Source organism: Diabrotica undecimpunctata, chromosome 4 (assembly GCF_040954645.1).
Source record: "Diabrotica undecimpunctata isolate CICGRU chromosome 4, icDiaUnde3, whole genome shotgun sequence".
Classification (NCBI taxonomy): Eukaryota; Metazoa; Arthropoda; class Insecta; order Coleoptera; family Chrysomelidae; genus Diabrotica; species Diabrotica undecimpunctata.
The window spans coordinates 99,357,830-99,382,211 of record NC_092806.1 but is presented as its reverse complement, the minus strand read 5'-3'; the positions used below and the strand labels follow the sequence as shown (position 1 = coordinate 99,382,211).

At 35.6% G+C, this 24,382-nt stretch overlaps 1 protein-coding gene across 1 annotated transcript; it reads right to left on the bottom strand.

The window, feature by feature from the left end:
• Window positions 1-501: 501 nt before the first annotated feature.
• On the bottom strand, window positions 502-23,917 carry DCTN6-p27 (dynactin subunit 6). The gene is made up of 4 exons (XM_072529982.1): window positions 23,757-23,917; window positions 23,531-23,701; window positions 3,259-3,532; window positions 502-737 (listed from the first exon to the last, which is right to left on the bottom strand). The coding sequence occupies exons 1-4, from the start codon at window positions 23,768-23,770 to the stop codon at window positions 657-659; spliced, it is 540 nt and encodes a 179-aa protein (XP_072386083.1). The 5' UTR covers window positions 23,771-23,917; the 3' UTR covers window positions 502-656.
• Window positions 23,918-24,382: the final 465 nt, after the last annotated feature.

Below are 24,382 nucleotides of genomic sequence, written 5' to 3'. Positions count from 1 at the left end.
GCTGACGGGTCAGATGTTAATGCTCGCTAAGAGCGACCCCAGGCCCGTCGGTTGGAGAAAGAGGGGGTGAGTTTAGTTGGTAGGCGGTCAACTACAGTAAGGCGTAGTAGTCCGAATCGAACACACCTGGGACACCTTCCCAGAGGTCTTTTGGAAGATCCTCATCTCCCCAAAAAAAAAAAGGTTATGTTAACTAAGCCATAGTGTGATTTAAATAATGTACTTTACATTCGTTTTACAAATTAGACCAAAATGTAGACGTCATTCTGTAAAGAAGATGGTATTCTTATTCTCCTTTAAGTACTTAACATTGGCAAGAACCTGTGTCCGGCAAACTGATAGAGTGATTCAATCTTTGATTTTAAGTTTTAAAGAAACATCATTCTAATTTATTATTTCTATCCAGTTCTGTTTCATATGGATCAGTAATATTGGTCTCCATTCTTCGCCAATGATAATAGAAACCAAATAGGGAAACAAAAAAAAATTAAAAAGAAAAACTTGGAGGTATATTTTTTATTATAAATATTAATAAAAACAAACAAATAATTTATAGATAATATTAATCATAATTCATTACTTTACATGTAGCTATCTTTATAGAACATATATCAAGCAGTTGGTATTAATTCAAAATAATTAGCGATATCTGTTTATCAAACCTTTGTATTTGGTTTTTTTAGATGGTGATAATTTGGAAGCATCTTAGCCAGTGTCTCCATCTGCAAAGTCTGTAACTAAAAGAGCAAAATATAATAACATTTTTTAGGTAAAAATAAAGGCACTAAATACATTTGAATATTACTAAACAAATGAATTCATTAATGTAAAATAAATTTGAATTTATGTAAGAGATGTAATTTCCATTATAAAGTAGATAAGTGAAAAATATGAATAAGAAATGAGTTCCCAGTGTTAATGTAAAAATTGTGAGATATATTTCGGAATAACAACTAATTGTAGGTAGGAGGGGTAATACATTTGAGTCATGTCCATGTCTTTACCTATGGTTATATATGGTTAAAACAAATTCATAAGTAATTGAGAAAATAAGAGATCAGAAGATACTTAAAAAGTATGTGTATTATGTATTAATATTATGTAATACAACAAATAAATAGATAAATTAGAACCCCTACACCACTGTATGATTATTGTGAAGTGTCATGAAATTTAAATTTGGCGCATTCGCTTTTCCGGATATGTTCCCCATCAGAGGTCACTTTTTTGGTCTCCTTTTCATAACGATTAGATTCCCTCTTTTGTCTTTTTGCTCGATGCCTAGGTCAGATTCTTCCAAATCTTCCAGAACCAGTTGATCAATGACATTAGAAATACTTGCACCCATTGCACATGTATCCATTTGTTGGTAGGTATATTTCGTCCTTATAAAAAAAAGTATGTTGAGTTTAATGTTAACTCTACAGATGATTGGAATTCTTGCAATGGAATGTTAGTATATTCTTTTATGTCATTCCACTTCTTTTTAATGATGTCAGTGGCAAGTTTTATTGCTAAGTTAGTGTATAGTGAAATTATATCTAAAAATATCTAAAGATAATAATTTTGAGAGATTCTCGAAGGGTGATCCTTGTGTGTTTTAGGTAAACCATAAATTTTTGGTGGAATAGTGTTGTGTAGCTTAAGTGATTTTGTTGTATTTGGTGATATATAACCATGTTTGTCCCATCTGTCAATAAGATCATTATTTAATGTTTGCAAAATGTTGGTAGGATCATTTCTAAGTTTATGATATATGGTTTCGTCTTTTAAAAGATCATTTATTTTATTGTCGTAATCATTAAATTCCATAATAATGGTTTTGATGGTTTTATCACGTTTCAGTACAACTATTTTCCCTCAAGAAGGCTTTCGTCTTTTGAATTTTTCGATCCAAGACCTCTCCAATTTACTTTCAGTATCCTTTGATTTCAAAAGTAATTTATTAATCTTTTTGGTGTTCCTATTTTTAGTGTTATTAAAATATATTCACTTTGTTTTAAACACATATTCTTAAATGTATTAAAAATTGATTCATTTTTAATGAATTGAAAGTTTAGCTTTTTTAATAAGATATGTAACAGTGTCAGTTATAAGTAAATTTAAAACTTGTTTTACATACAAATTAAAAGTATTTGTCTCGAATTTACGTGCAAGGTTTACAGAAGTAAAACTGATATAGCTTGTATTTATGTTTAAAAAGTTTGGTACTAAGTACTAAGTAAGATAAACTTTACAATACAAATAACAATAAACCTAACAGTATTAAGACTACGTATACAACTATTCCATATATAAAAGGTTTATCCGAAAAACTAACGAATCTTTTAGCCAAACATAACATAACAGTGGTTCCCAAAGCAACAACCTTTTAAATAAATACACTTCTTCTTACATTAATACACTCTCAAATATCATTAAGAGTTCAGACTACAGACGAATAAATAATAATCCAACAACCTATCTGGAGAAAACAACAAAAGCAATTATCAATAAAACCTTTCTTCCTGTTGACATAGAACTATCTCTAATTCCTCGTAAACAGTCTTCCAGAACACCTCGAATATACGGCCTACCCCGAATTCACAAATCCGATATTCCTCTACGTCCCATTGTCAGTGCATATAACTGCCCTACTCAATCATTGGCCAAGTACTTGGCCAAAATTCTACAACCTCTCGCCGAAAATGCTTCATCCTTAGTCAAAAATAATTCTTTTCATTTCATCGAATTCTTAAACAATACCCTACATTCGTCATTTGGCCCCATTTTGCTTTGGTGTCTACTCAAACCCATCTGAATAGTATGCATCTTAGTATCCACTTCACGATGGAGGTGGAAACTGATTCATACCTACCGTTTCTCGACGTAATCATAAAGAAAAACCAATCCCAAGGTTTTTATCACTCTTTTTTTCGAAAACCCACCCATCAATGGTAACTTGCATGCTAACTCTCATCATCAACTTTCACAAATGAATTCAGTCATTAATAGCCTTGTCTCCAGATCAATACGCATTTGTGATGAAGCAAGTAGACCTGCTGAGCTCTCTAGTTTAAAGTACCGGTACTATTCCCTCAGACGACTCAGAACCTGGAAGCCCCGAAGAAGATGTCAGAGAGGATGTCGAAGCTTGGTGTAGTGATAATCGAAAACTGTTCATCCCGGAAGCTTTTAATAATATTATTGTAAAAAGCTTCCGGCCTTATTTATTAAATATCTTGTGGTTTAAAATTGGAAAAAACTTAAAATACTTACAACTGGTTTGTCCAGTCCTTCCCTCAAATGGCAATTATTACCATAAATAATTATATTATCTTTTAGAACTTGTTCTTCTGTAATTCTGCAACCTGCTCCTATAGTGCAACCATTTGATACAGTTACTTTATTTCCAACAAAGCATTTGGACTCAAAAACATTGTTGCTGCCAATTTTTGGAGATTCTACAGTACAGTCTACTTCAAAAACATTAAAAGGGCCAATTATAAGAACTGGTGTAGTGTTCTCTTTGTCTTTTTGATCAAAGGGTATCCTAAAATGCAAAAAGGGATTAATTGACAAATGTGCTTTTATAAAATATGAAGAGTTATCTTTTTTTCTAATAATAAATATAAAGAGTTCTCTTTCAATCAAGAACTTTTTATTCAAAAAGAAAATTCTGAAAATTTAATGTTTTTTTTTTTAATATTTGATTACCAACTATTTGTAAAATAAACCAACACTGAATGAAAAATATTTTTTAAATTTGTCTTTTTACAGAAAAGATATGTTGTAGTGGAGAAAATTGATGTTTGTTGAAATGAACAATGGGTACCAGTATTATAGTAAAAGGGTAAGACCTCTACTTAAGAACTTAAAATTTATATCAATGGATTATGTGCTTCAGTTAGTGATCACAGTTAGTAATGGGTGACACAAAGCACCATTAGATAAACATCTACAAATTAAGATAATTTTTAAATTCTTAATATTTTTTGGAAACAATTTCCGGAATGGAAATTGAAATGTCAAAAACAAATGTAAAATGTAATTTTTATTACAATCATTTGCGGTTTAATCCCCCATAAGTAAATACACTATTCAAGTTAACTTTTATATATTTTCCATTTTAAATATGTTTTGTTTTTAAAAAATCACTACCACAAAGCAACAAGAAATGACAGTGCTGACAATCCTTTCATATCCCAAACAGAAATAATTCTGGACAGCATTGCCATAGTTATACAGAATATATTGTACTAGGAAAAATAAAAATTGATTCCACTACGAGGTGTCGAACGAGTAATATCGTTTTATATTTTGCCGTGCTTAGTAAAACATAGTGCAAAAACAGTGAACATAAGTGTACCTTCAACTACAAATAAATGTATGTATAATTTACTCATTACTAGTTGAGGTTTGTTTTTTGTTTCAACTGAATAAAATCACAAAAGAAAAAATTTTAACAGGATTGCCTTAGAACCGGCAATCTATTTTTATTTTAAAATGAATAAAAAGCAGAAACTTTACCATAACACATAGAAGCTAAATTATAATTTCAACTAAAAACGCAATTGCTTTTGACTACATGAGCAGTGGCGTACCAAATACCAAAACAGTAAATATGTCTCAAACACAAAACCAAGTTTTATCCTATGTATCAGTAGCGAAAACAATTCCACGGCCAACTTTCCCAAGCAAACATCAAGCCATTGTGATGCATGCCGAAGAAAATCTGAAATTGTACGATTACGTTAAAGCTATAGGTGATATAATAGGCCCTAAACAAGTCTCCTTTGCCTCTAGGATATCAAACAATCGCATTTGTATCTATCTTTCTAACACTAATCTTGTTGACCAGCTCATAGATTCACATCCTATAATACAGATAGGAGATGTTTCTTTAAATATCCGAAGACTTATTTCCTCTGCTAAAAGAATAATTATATCTAATGTATCTCCGTTCTTACCACATGACATAGTTGAAAATAGCATTAAAAATCTTGGACTTCGCATCGCATCGCCTATATCCTATTTAAGAGCAGGCATTCCTGGGAACGAATATTCACATGTATTAAGTTTCAGACGCCAAGTTTACGTATACCCTCCCTCCGAAGATTTTGAATTACAAACATCAGTACTTATTTCCTTTGAAGGGAATGAACACAGAATCTTCCTTTCTACAGATAAAGTACATTGCTTTATCCGTAAACAAACAGGACATATAGCCTCCAACTGTCCAAATCCTCCAACAGACAATACAATCCCAACCGAATATATACCAACAAGCCCCAACTCATCCGTAATAATTTCATCTCCCTCTACACATAATGCCAAAGAGCCACAAATCGAAAATAAAGACTCCAACACTGAAACACAATCAGACCAAATTGCCATAACACAAATATCTCAAAAACGAGGACACTCTGAAATAGAAACTTCTAGTGAACTAACAAGCCCTGAAATTCCTGAGAAAGAACCTCAACCATTGTTAGATATGCCCCCCCTCTATCAGCTTCGCCCAAAAAAGATCTCAAAGCTAAAAAAAAGCACAAAAATGATACTCCAACAGAATTAGTATTAACCGAAACCACCAAGAGAACAATCCAAGAAGCATACAAAAAGAACCCACAAACCTTTAAAATACCCATAGACAATTTTTTTTTCTTCCTTGAAAATAGTTTTGGACATTCTGATCCTTATTCGGAAGCGAAAAAGCTTACGGATGATGTAAAAAGTCTACTTTTAAACCTGCATACTATAGATCCAAATCTTTCAGATAGATCCTTAAAAAACCGATTTACCCGTCTAAGTAAAAAGATCAAAAAACAACTACAACTAGAATCCTCTGAAGCCACAAGTTTATCAGACCCAATTTCATCAAGCGAACTAACTGACGATGAGTGCCTTTCCGATCGATCCCAAAGGTCGCAGCACTGAAAAATCCCCCCTTCTAATATTCTTCTCATTCAATTTAATCCAGTGGAATTGTGATGGGTTTTACCCCCATCTAGAAAATCTCCAACTGCTTGTTGTTGATACTTCACCCGATTTCATTTGTTTGCAAGAAACCAATTTCTCTAAAAACCATAATCCATACCTTAAAAATTACGTTGGCTACCACTTTATACGAACATCACACGCACGAGCTAGTGGTGGGAGCTCAATATTTATTTCTACAGATATATTCCACCAAGGATTCCACTTAACAACAACTCTAGAAGCCGTTGCCGTTACTGCTTGGTGTCCAAATAAAATCGTAATTTGCAATGTATATATCCCTCCCTATTACACCCTAACAGCTCTCGAAATTACAAACCTAACTAACCAACTTCCTGAACCACTTATCTTAGTTGGAGATTTTAATACACATAGCACTATGTGGGGCTCCAGTAATACTTTCGGTAGAGGCAAAATGATTGAAAATATCATCATCAATTCCAACCTTAATTTTCTAAACACTGGAAGCAGCACATACTTTCATATTCAAACAGGTACTCTCTCTTCCATTGATTTAAGCATATGTAATCCAGAATTATCTACTCATCTTACATGGAAAACACTGGAAAGTCTCTATGGCAGTAATCATTTTCCCATTTTAATTTCTAACAATGATAACTCACAAAGACAAAGCCAAATTAAGTGAAAAATTGCTCACGCTGACTGGGATCTATTTAACTTAATTGTCAAGGAACAAACAAATGAAATCTGCTTTATGAATTCTGCTGATGAAGATCTTAACATGTTGATTAATTGTATAATAACTTCCGCTGAAAAATGCATCGGTAAATACTACTTTGGTCCCTCCAAAAGATATGTTCCGTGGTGGAATGAATCATGTAAACTAGCTGTAAAAGATTGTAAAAAAGCATTAAACCGATATCGTAAAACTAGAAACCAAGTGGACCTAATAAATCTTAGAAAACTAAGAGCTAAATCTAAGCGAATTGTTAAAGAAAGCAAAAAGAACTCATGGAACAAATACATCAGTAGCTTAACTTCCGACACACCTTCTAGTCAAATATGGACTAAAATAAAACAGATGAAAGGTAGATATACAACATACAAAATTCCAGCCATTATAGAAAATAACAATGTCATAACTGATGACCAGCAGATTGTAAACACACTTGCCAAATACTATTTAAATAAATCTAAACTTGATAACAACTATACTGGACCAACAAACATAACAAATAAATGTGTTGTACATAAGAATCCAAATTCCAATAATCATCCTGTCAATCTCCCACTAACAATCGACGAATTAGTCGAAGCTGTTAACTCCCTAAAGAACAGTGCTGCAGGGCCGGATGACATTCCATCGATATTCCTAAAACATCTACATGAAGATACCCTAATAAAGTTACTAGAATTCTATAACAACATATGGCTAGGTAACCAATTTCCAACACTTTGGCGACAAGCTATAACAATTCCACTCAAGAAAAATGATACTTCCGCCAATACAACTATGTCATTTAGACCCATCTCATTAACGTGCACACTTTGCAAACTCCTGGACAAAATTGTCAACAAGCGCTAACTTTGGTATCTTGAAAAACATAATATTATCAATACCGCTCAATCAGGATTTCGTCCAAATCGTTGCACGATGGATAATCTTATCACTCTTCAATCCGATATCATAGAAGCATTCTCTAATAGAAACGACCTTATAACTGCCTCACTCGATATAGAAAGTGCTTTTGACACAGCATCAAGGCCGGCAATTCTAGAAAAACTTAAAGAGTCTAATTTATCTGGAAACATATATCTATTTGTTGAGAATTTTTTAACTAACAGAAGTTTCAAAGTCTCTGCAAATGGTAAAATGTCTCCCTCATATATCCTGGAGACAGGAGTACCTCAAGGATCAGTCCTCAGCACAACCTTATTTTTACTGCTTGTTAACGACCTTAGTTCCTTAGTACAACACCCTGTCAAACATAATATCTATGCGGATGATCTAGTTATTTACTGCTCGGGTAAAGTAACAAGCTCAACTAGCACTCTTTTGCAAAATACTATTGATAACATTTATCACTGGTCTAAAAAAATTGGTTTCAGCTTCTCGCCTACAAAGTCTAAAGTGATTAACTTTAGCAAAAAATATAAACAAACTCTTCCACTCATAAAATTAAAAGAGCATCCACTACAAGTAGTTGAAAATCACAAATTTTTAGGGGTAATTTTCGACAAAAAATTAACATGGAAGAGACATATAGAAAAAACTAAAGCCAGTGCCTCAAAAAATATAAATCTCTTAAAATCACTAGCCAATCGACAATGGGGAGCCGAAGAAGAAGTCCTATTAAGTTTATACAGAGCCCTAATAAGATCTAAGTTAGACTATGGATCGATATTATATATGTCTGCCCCTAAAACTTATTTAAAATCACTAGATACAATTCAAAACACTTCATTAAGAATATGCCTTGGAGCCTTCAGATCTAGCCCTACAGAAACCATATATGTCGAATCGTGTGAACGTCCTCTAAATATTAGAAGACAACGTCTACTAAACTCCTATTTTGCTAAGGTCTCTGCAAACGCAAATAATATATCTTTCCAACTTATTAAAAATTTTCAATTAACAGGAGCACACAGTAGAGCTACTGCCAATTCATCACTACAGTTTATATTGCCACTCTTAGAAAATTTTGACCTAAATCTTACCACCCCCATTATTCAGCCCAATACTCCACCTTGGCTAAAAATATTACCTGACTTTAACGTAAATTTGTGCAAATATAAGAAAATGGAAACCTCTACGATACTCATGAAACAAACTTTTAACGACATAATTAATAGAGGCAAGTGTTACGATAAATATACTGGCCTAACTTTTATGACTAATTATTCTGTTTTATTGTAGAAATTTCGGTGGAAGTCTAGAACCAAAATTATGGTGAATGAGCCGGCTAAGCTTCTCGATCTTTCGATGCTGTTCTAGTATATCAGGATTTCGTATATAAATACAACTTTTTTATATGGAGGGCAGTTAATACTCAAGACCCGCGCTCGCGAATTTGTACGTACGGATATAATAAATTATTGTCAGATAAGTTAATATAAATAAAGAAATAAATTAAATCCGTAAGTGTTATAAATATTGAACCTTTTAATAAATTCACAACAAATGGTGTCAGAACAGTGGAATACTTAAGATAAATTGCGAAAATAAATTACAAGTGAATATAAAATAAATTGTGAAAATGGCTACGATTTATGAGCTGACAGTGACTAATCTAAGAAGACATCTTGAAGACAGAGAATTAGCTTCCACCGGAAAAAAGGCTGAGTTAGTCCAACGACTAAAGAACGCTTTGCTAGAAGAAGGACTAGATCCAGAGACTTATATATTTGAAGATGCTGTCCTCTCGTCGATTTCGAAAGTTTCTGGTGATGTAGCCAAAGTTTCTGGTGATGTAGCCAAAGTTTCTGGTGATGTAGCCAAAGTTTCCGGTGATATCGCATCATTAGAGAACAAAGTTTCTGGCGATATTTCGAAGGTTTCCGGCGACATCGCTTCTTTAGAAAGCAAAGTTTCTAACGAGATTTCTTCCCTGGAAAGCAAAGTTTCTGCTAACATCTCTTCAGAAATCTCTAAAGTCACTTCTGAGATGTCTGCCCTGGACGATAGAATATCTTCGTTAAAAAACCAAGTTGCTGCCGATAAGTTGGCCTTCGAAGAAAAGATTAAAGAGATGGAAAGGAAGATGGAAGAAACAGGGACAGCAGAGAGAGGTAACAATCCGATTACAGTGGAGATAAAAGAAGACGAGACGAAATGTAAGTTGGAAATACGGCCGAAATTTGAAGGAAGTGGAGGTTCTGTCCATGTGAAAGTCCCAACTTTCGACGGAAAATCGTCATGGAACAACTACATGAAACAGTTCGAATCAGCTGCAAGAGCGAATGGATGGTCTGAAAAAGAAAAGGCTGTAAACCTGACTATCGCTCTTCGAGGAGATGCCTTAGATGTGCTTCAGACCATAGCCGTAGAGGAGACCGATGATTTCGAACAACTGAAGAAGAGGTTAAATATGCGATATGGCCACGAACATTTGGAGCATGTATATCAGTCACAGCTTAAAAATCGTAGACAGAAGAAAGATGAGGCTCTTCAAGAATATGAGGTAGATATTGCCAGATTAGTACGATATGCTTATCCAACAGCTCCCGAAGACATGATGGAAAAATTGGCCGTTCAAACGTTTATTGATGGTCTTCGTGATCATGAAATGCAGAGAACACTGCGATTAGCTCGTCACAAAACGCTGGTTGATGTCTTATCCGCCGCCCTCGAATACGAGTCAGCTACGCAGGCCTCTGGCGGGTACAGTAAAGTTAGGACTGTAAAAGAGGAAGGAGACGAAGATAAACTTGACCAGCTCTTTAATTTGATGAAAAGCATGACATGCAAGAAAAAGAAGACCATAAAATCAAGAAACTCACCATCAGGAAAACCAGAACGAGTCAACCTTAGGGGGGCAGCTTCGACCCGGAACTCTTCCAAAGACCCTCTTATACTAATAGCTTCTTTGAAATGTCGTGAAGATAGTGTATATGTAGATGGAGACATAAATGGTAAAAAGCAGACGTTGTTGGTGGATACCGGAGCGACCAGAACCATTATACGCCCGACAGTTATAAACAGCCGAAAGAAACTGTTACCAACGAGGTTGCGACTTCGGACCGCTACAGGTGAAAATGCCAACATTCATGGAGAAATCCAGGTACAATTGGGGATTGGAGCAGAAAAGTTTGTCCATACTGTTATAGTTGCTGACATCGAAGAGGATGTTATATTAGGAATGGACGTAATGAATATGCATGGATTCCAATTGGATTTTAAGAATAAGGTAATCAAAGTTGGCAACGAGGAAGTATTTCTCCATCCACATAATGACAACACTGTGCAAGCAGCCATTACAGAAGATACAGTCGTGCCTGCGAGAAGCGAAACGATCATAGTAGCGCGACTACAGGGAATTGTAGACGAAGGGAGACCTGTTATGATGGAGCCTTGGAACCACGACGATGAGGTTGGTCGTGGAATCATAATTGGAAAGGAATTGGTGACTTCGGCTAAAGAAATTCCTGTGAGACTTATCAATGTCAACGACTACCCAGTGACCATAAAGAAAGAGACAAAAGTAGGAACTTGTGTACCTGTGACATCCATAATCCGTCAGGCGACAACATCTGATAATTCCAACGACAAATTCGACCAAATGGTTGCAGTTGCAGGACAGTCTCTAAATCAGATGGAGAAAAGGAAATTAAGGGAATTTCTGCGGCAGTATCGTGATATTTTCGTACCGAAAGGAGGAAAGACGGGAAGAACTACCGTTGTTAAGCATAAAATTGATACTGGTAATGCTAAGCCAATTCGTCAAACAGCTCGACGATTACCACAGGCGAAGAGAGAGGAAGCTGAAACGATTGTTCAGGAAATGAAGAAAGACGGGGTGATAGAACCTTCTACGAGTCCATGGGTCTCTCCGGTGGTCCTGGTTAAGAAGAAAGACGGAACGACGAGGTTCTGTGTGGATTACCGTTTGCTGAACAACGTTACCAAGAAAGATAGTTATCCTCTGCCTCGGATCGATGACACATTGGACACATTGGCTGGAAGTAAATTGTTTTCTACTTTAGATTTGAAGTCTGGATACTGGCAGGTAGAAATGGACCCAGTCGATAAAGAAAAGACAGCCTTCACCACAGGATCTGGATTGTGGCAATTCAACGTTATGCCATTTGGACTTTGTAATGCTCCTGCGACATTTGAGAGGCTTATGGAAAATGTGTTGAGAGGGTTATCTTGGAAAACATGCCTGGTTTATTTAGATGACATAATCGTCTTGGGGGAGACATTCGAAGATCATTTGAGGAATTTAGAAAACGTTTTTAATCGACTTAAAGCTGCCCAATTGATGCTAAACCCCAAGAAGTGCCAGCTATTTCAAGGTAAAGTCAATTATCTGGGTCATATAGTCAGTAAAGAAGGAGTGGCCGTGGATAAGGGAAAAATCGATTCCATTAAGGAATGGCCAAAACCAACTGACAAACATCAAGTGAGAAGTTTTCTTGGACTATGTACTTACTACCGGAGGTTTATTAAGAAGTTTGCAGATATCGCTAAGCCATTAACGCGACTTACAGAGGAAGCAAGAGAATACCGCTGGGATATAGACTGCCAAAATGCCTTTGAAACGTTGAAAAAGCATTTAATAACAGCACCAATTTTGGGGTATCCACTGCCAGAAGGAGAGTTCATCTTAGATACGGATGCAAGTAATGTGGGAATTGGAGGAGTGCTGTCTCAGATTCAAGGAGGACAGGAACGAGTCCTCGGATATTTTAGTAAAGTTCTTTCAAAACCTGAGCGGAATTATTGCGTCACGAGAAGAGAACTTCTAGCAGTAGTTAAATCAGTAGAGCACTTCTATCAATACCTCTATGGAAGGAAGTTTTTAATCCGAACCGACCATGCCGCCCTTAAGTGGTTGATGCAGTTTAAGAATCCAGAGGGTCAGATAGCCAGGTGGATCGAACGACTCCAAGAATACGATTTTAAGATTGAGCACCGAGCCGGAGTTAGCCACAGAAACGCTGATTCTCTTTCCAGAAGGCCATGCCCAGCAGAGTGTCCCCACTGCAACAAAACGGAATCCAAGGAAGCAGCAGTGCTAAGAACGACGATTGTCAACGACGACTGGACGCCTACTAAGATAAGGGAAGAACAAGAGAGAGATCCAGTTATACAGAAAATCCGAAAATGGAAAGAGGAAAACCGTCGACCACCTTGGCAGGAAATATCAAACCTATGCTCAGTAGTTAAGACGTATTGGGCCCAGTGGGACTCATTTATCATCGAAGATGGCTTGCTTAAACGAGTCCTGGAAAATGATGACGGTTCAGAGAAGAGAAGACAGTTGGTGATCCCAAAGAGCAGAATAGCCGAAGTACTTCGTCAGTTACACGACAGTCCATCGGGAGGGCATTTTGGTGTAAGGAAAACCCTTCAGCGAATTCGGGAACGGTTTTATTGGATGAACAGTTCCGACGACGTAAAAGACTGGTGTAAGAAATGTACTATTTGTGCTACGAGTAACGGGCCTCACCGGAAAAGGAGAGCTCCTATGAGACAATATAATGTTGGAAGCCCGTTTGAAAGAATAGCTTTGGACATTGCAGGGCCATTTCCAGAAAGTGAAAATGGGGGCAAGTACATGTTGGTAGTAATGGATTACTTCACTAAGTGGGTCGAGATTTACGCACTTCCAGACCAGAAGGCCGCCACCGTTGCAGATAAGTTGATCCAAGAATATATCAGCCGATTTGGAGTGCCTTTGGAGATCCATAGTGATCAAGGCAGGAACTTCGAAAGTGATCTATTCCAAGGAATATGTGATAGACTAGGCATGAAGAAAACAAGAACTACCGCGTATCATCCGCAATCGGATGGTATGGTAGAACGAATGAATAGGACAGTTGGCAAGTATTTGACAAAGATGGTGTCCGATCATCAGCGAGACTGGGACCAATACCTTCCGTTCTTCACAATGGCCTACAGATCTGCTGTTAACGAATCAACAGGCCAGACACCAGCCAAAGTCCTATTCGGACGCGAAATGCGACTACCTTGTGATCTAGAATTTGGGTGTCGACCTGGAGAAGATGTAGCAGGTGAAGATTATGTGATCGAATTACGAAGAAGAATGGACGATGTACATGAGTTGGTCCGTTCCCACCTTCAGATCGCTAGCGACCGAATGAAGAAACGGTACGATACACAAGCCGAAAAGGGTTGCTTTAAGAAGAACGACAAAGTATGGCTGTATAATCCCAAGAAGCGAATAGGTTGTTCTCCCAAACTGCAGCAGTTTTGGGAAGGTCCATACCTCATCATGGAGAAGATCAACGATGTCATCTACCGAATAAGCAAGATTCCGAGGGGAAAGCCGATGATAGTACACCATAACCGGTTGGCATCTTTCGAAGGTGACCACGACGTAGATGAAGAAGTGGAAGTAAACCAAGTCCAAGATGTGTTTGACCTCACGTTTGAGGAATTCATGGGTGCCTATGGAGGTACCGGTAAAGCAAGACATGGTGTTACCACTGAAGAAAAGCAAGATCTACTCGCGCTCCCCGATGACCACTCGCTGGCCCTTACCATCCCGGCCAGTATCAAAGACGCACCAGGGTTGGCATCCGTCTTTCGAAGGAAGTTTGGTCGAGTTGCAGAACTTCAATGCCAAGTGCCAGCTCCCGGTAAAACCTTGAAACTCCAAGATGCATCACGTTACCTTTTCTACCTGGTGACAAAAGACACTGCCCGTGACCAACCTACCTACCGAGATGTATGGGAAGCCTTACTTCAATTGAGAGAGCACGTACTAGAGTCCGACGTGCAAAAGTTAGCCATGCCAAAGTTGGAGTGCCGCCAATTAGATTGGAGGGTTATCCGAAATATGGTGGAGGAGATCTTTAAAGACACCGAAGTCCAGGTGTTAGTCTGTTGCAATCCGCATAGTTACTGGTGCGGAGAGAAAACCGTCCCTTGTCATTTTTATACAACTGGAAGTTGTAAAAGAGGGTCCAGTTGCCGATACCAGCATACAGTTCCGGTTCCAGTCCCGACAAGGTTCCAGGAGGAACCATCTTTTAAGAGGGGGGCAATGTTACGATAAATATACTGGCCTAACTTTTATGACTAATTATTCTGTTTTATTGTAGAAATTTCGGTGGAAGTCTAGAACCAAAATTATGGTGAATGAGCCGGCTAAGCTTCTCGATCTTTCGATGCTGTTCTAGTATATCAGGATTTCGTATATAAATACAACTTTTTTATATGGAGGGCAGTTAATACTCAAGACCCGCGCTCGCGAATTTGTACGTACGGATATAATAAATTATTGTCAGATAAGTTAATATAAATAAAGAAATAAATTAAATCCGTAAGTGTTATAAATATTGAACCTTTTAATAAATTCACAACACAAGTTTGATAACATAATATTCACAGATGCATCTAAAGACGAAGAAAGTGTCGGATGTGCTGTTACTTCCACAAATAACAGATTAGCAATGTATGGACTACCCAAGATGACCAGTATATTCACAGCAGAACTCTACGCTATACTTAAAGCTCTAGAGGTTCCAATGCAGGGTACCAAAAACTTAGCAATCTGCACAGATTCATTATCATCCATAAATTCGATTAGAAAAATCTACACATCAAATCCTTTAGTTAATGAGATCCACGAAAGATGTACAGCACTTGATAAGTCAAACACTTCGGTTTCGATGATATGGAATCCTTCACATGTTGGTATTAAAGGAAATGAGAATGCTGACCACGCAGCAAATGAAGCACGTCGCTCTGACCTTACAGATGAAAAAGTCCAAATGTTTCAAGATATAATCATTGAAATTAAAAAGTTATCTACCTCAATGTGGCAAAATCAATGGAACAGTTGCACTACCCAATTAAAGTCCATCCAACCAAACATTTTAGGACCTAGAATTTTTACTACGAAAAGAAAATCGAAGACCATCATTAGAAGACTTAGAATTGGGCACACCCGGCTAACCCACGGATATCTGATGGTTCCCGAAGAACCTCCAAACTGCCAATATTGCAACTCCCGTCTAAGTGTACACCATATACTTGTGGAATGTAACCAGTACGCAGCAGCACGGATCAAACATGGTATCCACGGAAGTTTATGTGATATCTTAACATCCAAAAACAATATGTCTAATGTCATAGAGTTCCTTAAAAACTGTAAATTATATCACCTGTTGTAATTGTATCACCTACCTATATTTCAATTTTGTAATCATCCGCTAGTTTTTTATTTTCTTTTTTTTTTAGATATCAATGTAACTTAATTTATTGTTTTCTGTAATACAGTTCCTCGTGTCAATGGCCACAGCAGCCGAGACATGTAATTTGAAAAAATAAAAAAAAAAAAAATTAACAGATTTTTAATGACATTTTAACATTGTATTGTTGCCTACTTTTAACATAAAATTACTGCTTTGTTACTAGAAAACTTCAGTAAACTAAAGTAATTTATTTATTTTAAAAATAAATTAAACGGTGACTTTTGAAAATACTTTTGAACATTTAAAAAGTACGTGTGTGCCTAATTAAAGATGCGGCTTGCAGAACTGTCAGTAAAACAATTACGTGAACAACTTGAAGAATGGGATGAAAACTGCAGCGGGTTCAAGAAGAAGCAGAATGTTTTCAATCAGCCGAAGAAGCAGTTTTAACGAAAATCGAAAAAACTTCTAGAAAAATGATGATAGATTCGAGAATGTTTCCAAAAGATTCGATGAAACGTCTCAAATTATTAGAGAAGCAGATAGACAAACCGATGGGAAATTCTAAAATGTTTCTACTAGAATGTCCGAAGAGACGTCTCAAATAATTAAAGAAGTATGTGGTCAGAATAATGAGAAATTTGAAGAAGTTTCTAGAACATTTGATAAGGTAGAAGGGAAGATCTAACAGTTAAAGAGCATAATAACCAATACGAAAATGTTACCACCAGTTAATACGGTAGTTTTAGATCATGTAGATCCTATAGATTCAAATTACCACCATTTTTTGGGAAGTCTTCTTGGTTCATTTACCTTATGACGATTTGAAGCTATTGCGACAGCCAATCATTGGACAGAACAAGAAAAGACTGTTTCCTTGACTGCTGCTTTATGAGGTGATGCTGCAGATATCCTAAGATCGATTCATAAGGGTCAAGAAAAATGTTACCAGACCTTGTTTGTAGGCAAACATTACGTACATACAAATCTACAACAAACCTACAAAGTACAAATAAGAAATAAAATTCAACGATCAAGTGAGAATTTGCAATAATTTGAAGCAGATGTTGCTCGTATAGCGCAGTTGGCTTATCCGGAGGCACCAGACAACATATTGGAAGAAATTAGAACACGAAACAACTAGTCAAGCTTCACGAAACTAACGAGTCCAAACCTCTGAAAAAGGCGACGAAAAAAACGATAAACGTCTGGAGGAAATCGTACGGAAAATAGTTCGTGATACGATGCCGAAGAAAGTCGAGCCCATATGTTAGAATGGTGGCGACATAGGTTACAGTCGCCGTAAATTGCAAAAAAATAATACAACACTCAAAAAGCTAGAACAGATCGAACACTGGGCTGGAAAAGTTCATTCAAATACTCATGCTCTGTCAAGATGGCCATGCAGTGTAAACTGTAATCACTGTTGTAAATTAGAGGAACGACTTTGCTCTGTGAGGCGAACTACCGTCATTAATGATCAATGGCAGCCTCAACAGCTACAAGACGCCCAAGCAGATCATCCATGTACTAAAAGAGTATTGGATTGGACGTGTCGAAGTGAGAGACCTTCTTGGGAAGATATTAGTGCATGTAGTCGAGAAGTCAAGTCCTACTTAAGCCAATGAGATTTCCTAGTACTAAAACATGATCTTCTGTACAGAACCTCTGAGAACGATGATGGTACAGAATCTAAGCTTCAGTTTATTGTACCTAAAAATAAAGTGTCAGAAGTATTGCGTTAGTTGCATGACGGTGCATCAGGTGGACACTTTGTTATTACGACGATTCTGCAAAAGGTTCGAGAACGGTCTATTGGGTGAACTGTAAAGATGATGTAAGAAGATGGCGCCGGAAATGTTTGCAGTTTGAAAAGTAATGGTCTAATTGGCAGTTGGTAAAAATAGGGCACCCATGCAACAGTACAATGTTGGTAGTCCTATGGAAAGATTAGCAATCGACATTGCAGGTCCATTTCCAGAAACGAATGATGGAAATAAATATATCCTGGTAGCCATGGAATATTTTAAGAAATGGACTGAGGCCTATGCGATACTAAATCACGAACCTGCTACTGCTGCATAGGTACTTGTTAAAGAATTCTTCAGTCGATTTGGAGCCGATTCCTTGGAGATCCACTCCGACCAAGAGCGAAACTTCGAGTCAACCCTCTTCCAAAACGTTTGTAAGTTGATTGGTGTCAATAAGACCAGAACAACACCCCTGCATCCTCAATCAGATATAATGGTCGAGAGGATGAATCTGACGATGGGTAAATACCTATCCAAAGTTGTACCCGAACATCAAAGAGATTGGGATCAGCAGATTCTTTTATTCCTAATGGCCTACCGCTCGAACCGTGAATGAAACTACAGGCCAGACTCCAACCTGCCTGATGTTGGGTCGTGAAGTTCGTTTGCCCTTCGACCTAGAGTTTAATTGCAGACCTTCCGAAGAAAATGTTGCAAGCGAATAATATGTCAACCGCATGAAGTTAAGAATAAACAACATTCAACTTGTCCGACAATACAGCCAGTTAGACAGTGACAGAACGAAAGATCAATATGATTCTCGATACAAGAATGAAACCTTTGAAGTAGGTGATCTTGTTTGGCTTTATAATCCACAACGTCGTCGAGGCTTGTCTCCTAAACGGCAAAGACAATGGGAAGGTCCGTATGAAATTAAAAAGAGAATAAATGACGTAATGTACCGAATTGACAAGTTGCCAAAGTAATCCAAAAGTTGTTCACATAAATCGTATGGTACACTTCCCGTCATATAAAACTGGTACACTTTTTTTTCCAATGTAAACCAGTGTTCAGACTGGATACAATGGTCCGTGAATTCGTTGTTGCCATCACAGATAACGGAATTGCACAAAATCTAAATATAAAAAATAACGTTCAAAAATGTATAAAGTTTTTAGACAGGTATTATTTTTATCATTAAAACAAAAAACTGTATCTAATAAATTAAATAACCAAAGATAGGGTTGAGCTAATATCCAAAATGTTTGAAGGGAACATTGGAATGCATCTACTGTCATTTTATACTTCAATTACCTACCGAACATGAACTGTAGTTTGTGTCAATAAGTTTAGTAATAGGCAAACTACCAAGATTAAATTATTATTTATTACAAGAACAATAAATGTGAAAAATTAACAGTATACTTTATCCTACGTATTATAAACTATAAAATATCCGGGACGAAAAAACGCTTTATAAAACGTGACAGTTACAATCCAATATCTCACTGTAATGTTTTATTATAATAATTTATTAGATTGATTATCATTATTTTTGAATTGAAATATTTTCATAAATTATAATAAAACACAAATCAATGTGTGGGTACTTAATTGAGATTATGGAAAATTACAATAGTAATAGGAGAATTTTTTAGGATGCATGTTTAAATAAATGTGACTGACTGATAGAGAATGCTCGATAATGTTTTAGTTTTTAGTATACTCAAAACTGGCGGTCTGTCGCACAGCCCTGCTTTTAGCTGGTTTCATAAAATATTTTCGTTGAACTGGCAACAATGCCCTAGAAATTAGAATGACACATGTGACAAGATCAACGTACACAACTTAAAAAACACGATTTTTGGTTATAAGAGTTGTACCAGTTTTTTATAACGCGAACGGTACCTTATGCTGGCTCAAATGAAACAGAAGAAGCACGAACCCTTCAACATGAAATCAAAGATGACCGACCACCAAGCTTTAAAAAATTTATGTCAAATTACACAGAAAGAAAGAGCGCTAGATTCGGCGTGACCACAGAAGTTCAACAATGTCTCTCTAGGTCACTGTGTTGCCCACGACCTCGAGATGACTAAAGGAATATCGTCCGTATTCAATAAGACGTTTGGTCGCTTGGATGAGTTAAAAAATCAGCATCATAAAGTTGGAAGAGTACTGCGATTAGAAGATGGTCCTCGATCTTTGCTAATATATGGTGACCAGGAAGTCCTATACAGACAGGGCAAGCTACGAGAACATATGGCATGCTCTAATTAATTTGAAGAAAATCATGTGCAATTATGACATCAAGAATTTGGCCTTACCAAAGATAGGCCATGCACTAGAAAATTTGGATAGGAAAGTGTGTCGCATTAACCCAAAGAGGTCGTGCTCTTCAAAGACAGTAGACTGTTATTTCTTTCTGAGATGTTCATGCAGAGCTGGCGAGTCTTGTAGATTCCTCCATCCTGGTCCTACATATTATAGAGTTGCTGATCGGGACGCTAAGATCCAGTTCTTATAATATAATCCAGGTAATACCATAAGCATATAATACCTAGAATGCCCATTTTAATCTAAACCCATTCCCCCAGTGCGAAAGAGAAAAGAGATGTCAGCAGTCCTTGCATATCTTTCTAATGGGCAGGGTTTATCCACCACGTAACCTTCCCACTACTAAACAATCTCCAAACATAAGAGGAACAGCAACTTAAATATAATTTTAATGTTTGATGAAACAGAGAACGATAGCGACGTTGTATTGTATTTGCTTTCGTGGATAATCGGGGTTCGATTATTCTACTGATTTATTTTTTTTTTTATAAATTTAATATTATTGAATATTACGTTTGTTAGATATTATTAAATCTGTAAGTAAATCTTGCAAATAATAAATGTGTGTGTATACAAAAATGTTTTTTAAAAGGCAATTGAACTTATTATTATTATATTAAGTATTTATTACTATGTATGCGATCATAATTATTTGGTTGCCATCATTATATCACTTATAATTAGTAAAATTTATTGTAATCATTTATTATAAGCAAAATCCAAAAATTATATAAAGTACATTATTTTACTTAATTAATAATTTTTCAGCTCACAATATACGATTTTATTTTTATTTATAAATTTAATATAAATTAATATTACGTTTTTTAGATAAATAAATAAATTTGCATTATAAAGCTATAAATTTTAACTAGGGTAACAGGTAGACACTTTTCTACGATCCCAGTAGAGAATACTCCTGCTTCAGGTAAGCGACCCTGCCCATGCGAGCCATGCTTTGCTCTCAATTCCTTACTGAGAGAAATCATGTCCCATCCATTTGTCCTTCCAAAATCTAGTTACCTATTTCCTATCCCTCCCTGATGAAGGGCAGCAGCGATCATCAGAACCAGCTCAAGGTGCAGGGGAAATGATCCTGGAGCGGCTTGAAACTGGAATACTACAAGCATGACTGGAGAAGTTTGAATGGTTGTTAAACTGCGATGAGGAAGGCAACAGGAAAACCACCCCATTATATTTCCCACAAATCTAAATGGCAGACGGAAACAAGAAAATATCCCTCAGTCCAAGGCACCCCTTAAATAGGGAGAGGGTGAGAGGAATCCCCTATCACCTACTATTGAAGTCCAAGAAAGTAGACAAAGAATCCATATATCTGACAGTATAGTACGCATTGCCACCTGTAACATATGCAGCTTACTCATATCTAGCAAACTTGCAAACTCTGAAGCTGAGATAAGCAGAATAAAAATAGACATCTTGGGGATGAGTGAAGTAAGATAGTCTGTTTCAGGAAAACAAATATAAATATAAATTTCGTTTCCTGTTACGCTACTAACAATAAGCCAGAATAAGGTTTAAAGTGTAACTGGGCATGTCAACTATCAAGTAAACTATCTGCTATAATGTTTTGTAAGAGTATAAATTTTGCTAATTTTAAAACAATCTGTATTTTTACATACTTGTGACGAGATATATTTTAACTTTTAGACAATTGGGCAGTTCAATTAATTGGGAGTAATGTTAACAAATAGAAATGACGAGACTCAGAAATCAAAAAAAGAATGGCTAATGGTAGTAAAAGGGCTTGAAGTCTTAATAAGATACTAACATCAAAAAAAAAATATTAAGAGGAGCCAAAAAAGAATATATTCATCGGTTATCAGACCAATGGAGCTTTATGAGAGCGAGACCTGGATCTTAAGCAAAATTATAAGAACTGAAGCTAGATAGATGGGAGCAGAAGATACTCAGAAGTATATATGGAGGTATACAAGACGGGCATATCTGGAAAAAAACAAATAATGAAATAATGCAAACAAGTATATGAACAACAAAATTTTTTAAACAATTTGAATGTTCAAAATTTATGACAGCTCAGACATGTAGCTAGAATGCAGGAAGGAAGACTCCCCAAAAGAATTATTAAATACTGAAGCTGACACAAAAAGGAAAAGATGCTGACCAAAAAGAAAATGGATGGAATCAGTAAAAGAAAACTTAAGATTGTTAGGAGTAAAAAACTGGGAAAACCTAGCACAAGATAGGAAGAAATGGAAGAAAGCCATTGAAGCCTAGGGCCTCTATAAAAATCATTGACACTTATTATTTTTTGCTTCCATTTGTTATAATTAAGACAATTAATTGTATTTTGTGGCGTTTCAGTTAAAATTTTGAATATTTAATTTCTTTTTTATATGATTTTTTTATGTTTGACACTTCTTAGTTTGCACCAAAGAAAACATTAAAAATTGAGCTTTTTTTTCTACCTTTTTGACTAAGTCCACTGGAAATTTTAAGGCCTACCATTTTAATAAATCACAGAACAACAATGTTAATAAAAGAATAAATTATGTAGCATCAAACTAAAGATTATAAGTCATAATTTGGGCAATGATTAGTTTAGGGCACTCATCATAACCAAACTTATATCTGACATTTAATCAAACAATATAGAGGCTTATAGCATCTATATTCTTTGATTTAATGTAAGCTTAAATCAATCTATATTATTTGCTTAGATGGTGTCAGAGTTGCCACATCTTCAGTTTTTCATACTCTCACATAATATTATAGAAATGCATTGAAATTATATAAAAATTCATAGATTTTAATTAAATTAAAGATAATAATTAAATGCATATTCAATAAAATTAATTAAAATGATATAAAAAATTAATAGTATTAACTAAATTACCCTATATAATAGAAATGGTTGACCTTGACCATTGGCACCTAATAATAAGAAGGTCTTAATAGACAAGACAAAGAATATAGACGCTTATAAGAGGAATATTATAAGCGTCTATATTCTTTGGACACGATATGGAAACTGCTGTCAAATAATTTACAATATTTAAACGCATTTAAAGTAACAGAAAATATTTATAAATGCTGTTTTATACTTATTCAAAACTTGTAGTTTCTCATAACACAAATTATAATTTCGTAAAAGTAACTTATATTTTAAACCTTCATACTTATACATTTTACAAAAAAATATATGTCAAGTTTTATACTTACTCCAAATTTGTAGCTTCTCATAACACAAATTATAATTTCATAAAAGTAACTTTATTTTTTAAACATTCATATACATATTTTACAAAAAAAATATGGCAACCCTGTGACACAGTGCCTTGAGGAAAATATATTTGGTTATGTTGAGTGCTCTAAACTAATCATCACCCCATAATTTTATAAGGACTAATTGATCTTCGAGTATAAATAATACCTCTTCAATTTAATAAATCCTTATATAAATAAGAGGTAATTTTGCTAATTTTCTGACTTACAGCTTACATATATCTGAAAATTGAATATAGGGATTCTATGTTACTTCTTTATGAAGTAACATAGAATCCTTCTACTACTCTTTCTCTTCCTCTCAACTTCAGAAAATTAGTAATAGCATAAAAAGTACTTAATAGTAATACCTGTGAACTATTTTTACTTGCTCCTCAATAAGACAGTTATCTCCAATGATAATCGGCCCAGCTTCAGCAATAATAGTAGCTCCAGGATGAATAATAGTCCCTGAACCAATGGTTATATCACCCCTTAACTTGCAATCTTCACAAACTAATGCACCAGGGAGAATTTTAATGCTAAAACAATAGAAATTATTTTAATCTTGCCCAAAATTGTATTATATCTGCTTACCTGTTTCTGGCCATTCTTGCGATTATCCAGTTTTTAGTTACGAGACTATGATATAAGAAACTATATAAATATCTTTGCTAATACCTAATCTAATACCAAAGAATATAGCTAAAACATTTAATTGACAACAATAACATAATCAATCAAAATATAACCTATAATATGCCAATAATATTCTCTTCTTTTCTATCCTATCCTATCATATTCCTCACAGAATTCTGAGTATTCTGTGATCCTATACATCATAGCCCCCGTATAAAGGCGGACATGCCTAGAATTGGTCAATCTGTTTTTTATATATATCTATAGGGATTATCCCCTTTATTATATATCCCTGAGACAATACAAGAGTCCATAGTCTAACCAATATGGGTCTAAGGTCTATACTATACTCTGTGATCTAACATAAATTTAGGTATTTTGTATAATACCATTATATTTATTTTTTGCCTGATACATGCCCTAATTAATGGGGCTCTTCAAATAATTTATTATTTTTCTGTAACTTCATCTGCTACAATATAATCTGGAAACCATAAAAATATAGTAGAATAATATTCACAGATATTTTGTGCCTGACTGAACACTGAACTGAACAGACCGTTATCGGTATAGAGCTACTGCCA